The following is a 7693-nucleotide window of genomic DNA, read 5'->3' on the forward strand; positions in this document are numbered from 1 at the left end:
TCCGAAGGTGTGACAAGATACGCAAACCAGTGTGTCCTGAAGTGAAGTTAAAAGCTGCTCTTTAGAGTGATAATGTACTCAGTATATAGGTTTTATGTTCAAATGCTTACACCCTACAGGCTTGAAAGTTTCATCTTTCACCAAGAGCAGTGGCTGTGGTCAGTTTGAAATCAAGTTTCACAGCAGATGGTGCCTCTCAAACTGCTCCTGCAGCATTATCCACTTCTCTGCTGCTGATTTGGCTGGAGGATCACTCATTGTGTAACTTTAAACTGCTCAAAAAGACGGTCTCCTAAATGCTGAGTTGCAGGCAGTTCTTCATGCTTTTATTGGATTTTTCAGGAGTTATTTGGGATACTGCACCACCAAACTTTTGGAACTCTGAAAACAATTCCCATACAACCCCCATAAACTGACTTCTGGTGATCTCATCAGTTGAGAAGGCAGTTTGTATTGTTTGCCAAAATTTATCCTGCCTATAGATGAGCTCCTAATATACTTGGGCAACTGAAAACTCATAACCAAGGCCTTTAGAAACTATTATATATGGATTTATGAAGCATCCTTAAAAACCCAATCACATCATTAAAGTGGATTTTATATAACAGCATTATATAAGTTATTGACACCTTTAAAAAAAATCCTGGCATTGTTCATTTTACATTCTTAGCTCCTTCCTGTTAAATTTGAATTCACACAACTTCACAGCTACAGAAAAGTTACACAGCGGGCCAATTTTATTTTACTGAAAATGTACTGCTGATTAGCCTGACACCAATTTGGATAACCCCACCCCTTCGTCTAATTACCTGAAATTACCTGAGCCACTCCACATTCTCTACACACCATTGAAACTACATCCATAGGAAGAAGTCATTTGTTGGGTTGTGTCACTTCCAGGCCTTTTAAGTTTACAGCACACACTCAAGATGAAGGAAGACCAAACATTTAATCCAATGACATCTGTCTCCTTTGATATGCTCCATCATTCCTTTGTTCCCCCTTTTATTTGGTCACGTGACCCTAACCTTTGCTTCCTTCCTGGCTGCCTCAAATCATCCCACAACCTATCAGTCACTGCCCACACTGTGTTCCAGACAGACACGCACCGCTCACTCAAGCCATCAGCAAAAAGTCCAACTAAGCAACATTTTCACCCACAGACACAAACACTGAAGATTCCCATCCAGGTGTTTCAAATCCAATACACCCATACGTCGCCTTTGAAATGTAAAATTATGTTAAAAGATTGCAGCACTAGAAAGAACCAGACATCTCAACCTCTGACTTACAAACTTTTATTCAGACATATGCTAGATCGAACACCAAATGTCTCTTTTTCCTCTACAAAAACAATGACAGTTTGTACATATAAAAAATAAAAATACAGAGATTGATGAAGCAACAAACTTCTGCGATGTTTGACAACTACAGCTGCTCTGCAATGGGTAAGGTGTAGCAACATTATACCCCATAACTTCTAAAACAAGCAGGATTTTCTGTTCATTGAGCAGCAGAGGTCTTGGTGGTGTTGCTGGAGTTTGCAGTGAATGCTGCGATCTCACATGGGATAGTTGAGCACCACGTCTTGTTTGGCCAGCTCCAACAACATAGGGTCGTCGAAGAACTTGCTGATGCTCACATCCTCGCTCAGGCCCTTCGGAGAACCCAAAATTTTTTTTTAGATATCATAAAGAAAATAAGACAATTTACAAGCACATTTTATAGAAGTATCGATGAACAAGTGGTCAAAAGGCTCACTTTGCGTCTTCGGGTCTTGATCATGAACTCTCTGGCTAGATGGGGGGCAGGCTGAGGCTCGAGGGGCCTGATCACAATGCTCTTATCTAGAGGGTCACCGGGCACAATCTGAAAGACAAACACGATCGTGATGGTGAAAAATAAAGAGAGAAAGAGCAAATGGCAGCTGTGACTGGTCAACATGGCAATTCTTCCCCTTTTTACTCAACTGTGCACAATCTGTGAAATAATCTGACAACACAAAGCACATCAAACTCAGAGCATTAACAAGCTGAGTGGGCATTTCATTAAATATCTGATTCAGTTGCAAGTCTGTCCTTTTGTTACTGAGTCAGGGGTGCGTCCATCAACATGATGGAAAGCGCAACGTGAAAGTGCTGTCACTCTTTTCGTCTGTGACCGACATGGCATCAGCGTCTTGTTAACAAGTTGAGTCAGAAGAAATTAGTTTGAAGGTTTTTAAACAATTTATTAAATCCACTAACTCATTGGATAACCTTTGAAAGTTTTTAGTGAGATGTGATAAAGTTCTTAAATCCAGGAGGAAGAGGAAAGCTTGAAACTGAAGTAAGTAGTGTGAGGCAAGTAACTAAGACTTTCTCAGCCTCGAGGAGAGATTAAAAGTAGAGGAAAAGGGGAAAAAATATCATCAATAGCATGGCTGAAGCCTAATCAACAGATGGATGGGAGCCTCGAACAAGAATAAGTCAGCAGCGCACTGATAGCATGCCAATACTGGCACTACATGATCAAACTAATGAGGGAGGCACAATATAGCCTCTTGAGTTAAATGTGGCAAACAGCATAGCTCAACGTGCTATATTCTTATTATCTGGGACAGCTGAATCTATATGTGCTGGCAGGACTAGTCAGCAGTGAACATTCATACTGTTGATTGTATCGGTTACAGAAAGAGAGGCTGCCTTTTGAAGAGTCATTTAAGGATAGGTGGTCATGGTGATTGGTACTTCATCTTGGAAGTCTGCTGGGGGGGAAAATCCTTGTTTTTTGAGGGAGGCTTTCTCCAAACACTCTACAACTGAGCTAGGTGGAAATAATTCATCACACTGGTTCACATAATTGCAAAATATCAAAATATTTCTGCTGCAGTTTTAAAAATGAAAATAAAATCAGGAATCTTCCCAGGGGAAATCTGAGTTGGTAACTTCCCTAAAACATGAAGGGTAATTTATATTCTCAGGGAAAAAAAAAAACTACACACAATACTTTGGAACCTAACAAGTTGACTGAAATAAGTTACGAGGGAGGAAAAAAAACCCTGTGTGCATTTGTCATCAGTGGGTTTCATTTATTTTTCATGTCCCAAAGGATCAGTGTACCTATAATACATCTTTTTACAGTATTTCAACAAGCTTATGAATAAATAATTCATGCCTAGCTTCTTGTCACACTTTCATTTTCACCTCAAGAGGATAAAACAAAACTTAGGAGTATAAAAATACTTAATATTTCCATCCAGGATAATCCTTTTTTCTTTCAGATTAATTTCAGAGCAGCAAAGTATTAATCTACACTAAGTAGAGTTAATTTTCCCTGACACAGCTCTGCAGAGTGCAGACACAAACACATGTCAGACATGTGCAGAAAGATACCCGGACAGCCACGTTATACTTAAAACGTAATGACTCAACACTCCCCTCTACTCCACATCAAAAGCGTTTTAACCAGAGTGGCAGACATGTGCACGACGTGGGTCACTCTGCTGCACAAGCTGCCATAATTTTATGTGGTGTCAGAGTTTGTCAGTGCAAGTAAGTGCATGGGTTTCAGCAGACGAACCAAAAATCACGCTGTCGTTTAGTGAATATTCACTATGAAATTCACAAATTAACCGTATCTTTGGGGTGTTTTTTTTGTCTGTTTTGATAAAATCTTATTCCGCTCCTCAGGTGCAAGCAGGTGAGGGTTGGCCATTATTTCATTCTCAATGAATCTAAGCTTTTTCTTTACTTGTATTAAAGTACAGCGCATACCAAACTCCATGTGTAAGTCTGACACCTCTGGACGTCTCCAAAGCTCCTTGAATGTCTGCGTTTTCTTAGCATTTCCACCTGGATTTTCACTGACGTTGTTACTGACTTTACTGAACAAACATGAGCTGGAAAGCAAGTTAATGTCTTTAAATCTTACCTGCCAGTGGTGGAACACAGACAGAGCAAAGGCCTGACCCTGTGTGTGCGTGCGAAGGTCTGTCTCAAAGCCGAACGAGTCGATGGCTGGGATGAAAGCCTTAATTGTGTAGAGAGGAGAGCCTGGAATTGGTGCATCCTGGGTGACGTGACCCCTGATTAATGACAAACACGACACCAATAATTAAAAAGCAGAAGGAATTTGTATTTACTAATATTTGCACTGCTTTGCACTAAACCCTACATCGATATAAAGAAAACAGACAAACCTCCTTCGAGCCAGCACTGTGTAAACTGCAGACACACAATCAGCTGGAGCCTGAACCTCTACAAAGTAATATGGCTCCATCAACCTCGGAGTGGCCTGAGACATAAGGGACAGTACACATTAAAGCAAGGACAAAAGCCTGGAGAAAAAAAATACGGCAATGGCATGTACAGCTGACTGACAGATTTATGAAAACAGCAGCATACAAGCCAAAGAAGATGAGGAAAGAAGCCAACATCATGAAAGAGAAATGTTATCACACTGCAATTAAAAAGACCGCACATCAGCAAAGATCCATACTCTAATCAAGGTAATGGAACATTAAAGAAAGTGCAGGTGAAAGGAAAAACTGGAGAAGCTAATGGCAGATGAGAAGAATGGGGATCGGGGGAAGAATGAGCTCACCATGAGGAAAGCAGAGTACACCACTCTCCTTGCTGTTGGGATGACCTGACCTCCTCCTCTGTGGAGAGGCTCCTGAGCTATGACCGCGTCCAGGATCTTGAACTTGACATTTCTGATGGCTGAAGGCAGCAAAACACACGGTTATGGTTAAATAACACTGATGAGGAAAGGCACATTTTGACAGAGTACAGTTTCTACAAGGTTAGGAGGAAATTCCAGCACCAGATGCAATCCAAACAAAACAAAGATTTTCTCCATAGAAGCAGCGTGTTTCAGTGGTGCGGGGATCAAAGAGAGAACTTACGTTCATCACACAGAGGTCCTTCCCTGGTGCCCCACTGGAAGCCCTGCACAATGCTGTCTTTGACTGAACCAAGCAGTGCTTTGTCCACCTGTAGGTGAAACAAAAGTTGATGGAGGATTGGCTAAAACCTTGACAGTTCAATATCCTTGTATGATTTGACGGGTAGAAACTAAGCACAGCTATGTTCTAAACGTTTGTTTCTTTGAAATGTATTTTTTTGATCTTATATAATAAAAATTAAAATGAATCATCGATAACTAAACTACTGTCACAAATTTCATATAACGGCATAGTTTAAGGCAGGGATCTCAAACTCCAGTCCCCGAGGGCCAGTGTCCTGAAAGTTTTCCATGTGTCCCTGTTGCAACACACCTGAATAGAGAGAACAAAACTTGACTGCATGCTGAACTGGCAACCCCAAACCCTACTCAAGTCAATTTAAGTAAATGTAAGTGTTTGGAAAAATGTACTTCCAAAAGTTCTTTTATTGCACCGTGTTCATTCACTCATGAGCTGCTGTAACATGAATCAAATGGCTGAATTGCCACCTCAGCATGCAGTCAAGTTCTATAGAGTCTTGCTAATAACCTGCTAACTGTATTCAGGTGAGTTGCAACAGGGACACATGGAAAAGTTTTCAGGACAGCGGCCCTCGAGAACTGGAGTTTGAGACCCCTGGTTTAAGAGCACTGCCAACAAGTTCTGATTGGTTCAGTTTGTCGGTCTCTAAGCTACTCAAAAAACTGCTCATTTGCATGATTTTTTTTTAAACCAGATGTGGACCTTGGACCAGTTTAGAAGTGATTGAAATTCCCGATTGGAATCGAGCAAAAACGAGACCATATGTCTCATATACACAAATGTTAATTTGAAAAGTGAAGAAATAGTGTCATCACCTTGAAGTATCACAAACTAATTCAGATCCAGATGTTCATATGAATATGGGGGATTTTGAGATTTGGTGCAAGTATGCTCCTCTGGGTTTCTATTGTTAATGCATGAATTTCGGCAAGACTGAAAAAAGTCAAACTGCCAAATACTCACAGGGTTTCAGCTTTTCAAATGACAAATTCTTTTGCATAAAAACAATTTGAATTTTGTGCTTTTAAAAGCCCCATTTTCTGTTATGTTTTTGGATGCTTTTTTAAACTGTCAAAGAGTTTTATTTTGTTTTGAAGAGTCTGTGCTCAAGTAGGAAAAAGCGTCTAGCATTAAATCTTTGCATAGACAAACAGGCGCACACACTGTTGTGACTGAGCTGCATGGCTGAATTAAAACCTCACCTCAGAAGGCAGTGTGTCGTCTACAAGAATGTTTGGTCCTGTAGTGTCTGGTCCGAAAGCCCAAATAGATCTGGCAGCCAGCAAATCCCAGTCGTACTTGGTCTGGAAAAACTCTCCCAGCTTCTTCCTGTCATGAGAAAAGAACAGAGCCCAGTTGAAAAGAGGGCTGCACCACTGTGCCACTGTGTAACATTAAAGATATTGGCTCGCTGGGGGGTAAAGGGGTTAATGGAAGAGGAAGAGTATCCCATGCTGGCTCTGCTGGGTACCAATGAGCTCAGACATGTACTGACTGGAAGCCTCTCTCGAGCACCATACACACTCATGCATGTAATCATGTCAGAGAGAGGAAGAAATTCATCCATGCTTTTAGTGAATGATTCAATTACTGTAAGTGACTTGATCAATATAGCATGGAGGATTTTTAAAAAAAATGAAGACATACATTCATAATACACAGACGTTTGTTCTTAATGTAATGTTAAAATACAGAAAGTTGTTTATATACACTTTAAATAGATATATTGGTGACAGTAGCTGCTTTTGTATTTCACATTTCCTTCACCCAATAGTCTTGAATACCAGTAATACATTTTAAAGAAAAAGAAACATAAGAGGCAATTAAGATGTGACTAAAATATAGACTTTCATTGACCATTGAAGGTTTTTTTTGTTAATACAGTGTCCCTTCATTTGTGCAAGCGCTAGAAAAATCGACAAACCAATAGAACCAACTGTAAAATGTTTGTCCAAATTTTAAATGCATGGATTATTTTTAATACCTTAATGTAAAATACCAGCATTGATTGTATAAAGTCTGGCACAAAAAAATAGTTCTCTCTCTTGAGATGCTTTTCCTGGCCTTGTGCTTTTAGTTTTGGCTTCAGTAATCTAAATAAATAGATAGATAAATAAATGAAAAATCATACTCTCTAAATATAAAAATGGGACAGCGGAATGCTGGAGAAGATGTGGATCAGAAGAGGCACATCATTATTATATCTTTTGGGACTGCCCTAACTTAAAAAATTACTGGCTGGGAATTCATAAAACTCTGTGTGAGGTTTTTAAGATAAATTTGTAAATTTGTACTTGGGCTCGGTTGCTGGCTCGGTCCGGGGAGGGGACACAAAGCTCTTACAAGCGCTATTAGTGGCCAGCAAAAAACCAATAACCAGAAAGTGGTTAAATCCAACTCCGCCAACACTTGAGGATTGGTTTAATGTGTATTTTGAAATATTTGAAATGGAAAAATTGACATTCTTTTTAAAAATTCGAAAAGACAAATTCTACAAAATATGGAATAAATGGATTAGCTTTGTGTCCCCCATCCGCCCTCAATTTAGGTAAGACCAGCCCTGAATTGGTGTATCTCCCATGTATCGTACAATGTCAGGTTGACCCTCAACTTCATAATATGTACCTAATGTATTCTTTGTAAATAAGTTAAACATGCTGCATGATATATACACTGTCAAGCCACCGAGTTCATTTCGTCACTATCTGAATGTAAAACAAAAGG

General features: G+C 39.8%; 1 protein-coding gene across 1 annotated transcript in view; it reads right to left on the reverse strand.

Moving 5' to 3' along the window:
- Positions 1-1284: 1284 nt before the first annotated feature.
- eftud2 (elongation factor Tu GTP binding domain containing 2) overlaps positions 1285-7693 on the reverse strand; it is a 16967-nt gene continuing 10558 nt past the window's right edge. The window contains exons 22-28 of the mRNA XM_005920406.3: positions 6172-6298; positions 4889-4976; positions 4585-4703; positions 4181-4275; positions 3913-4066; positions 1762-1869; positions 1285-1657 (exon numbers count right to left, since the gene is read on the reverse strand). Coding sequence (XP_005920468.1) covers positions 1562-1657; positions 1762-1869; positions 3913-4066; positions 4181-4275; positions 4585-4703; positions 4889-4976; positions 6172-6298 — 787 coding nt within the window. The 3' untranslated portion in view covers positions 1285-1561. The remainder of the gene's footprint in view (positions 1658-1761; positions 1870-3912; positions 4067-4180; positions 4276-4584; positions 4704-4888; positions 4977-6171; positions 6299-7693) is intronic.

This window comes from Haplochromis burtoni, unplaced genomic scaffold (assembly GCF_018398535.1).
Source record: "Haplochromis burtoni strain Fernald_Lab_line unplaced genomic scaffold, NCSU_Asbu1 Contig_21, whole genome shotgun sequence".
NCBI classification, from domain to species: Eukaryota; Metazoa; Chordata; class Actinopteri; order Cichliformes; family Cichlidae; genus Haplochromis; species Haplochromis burtoni.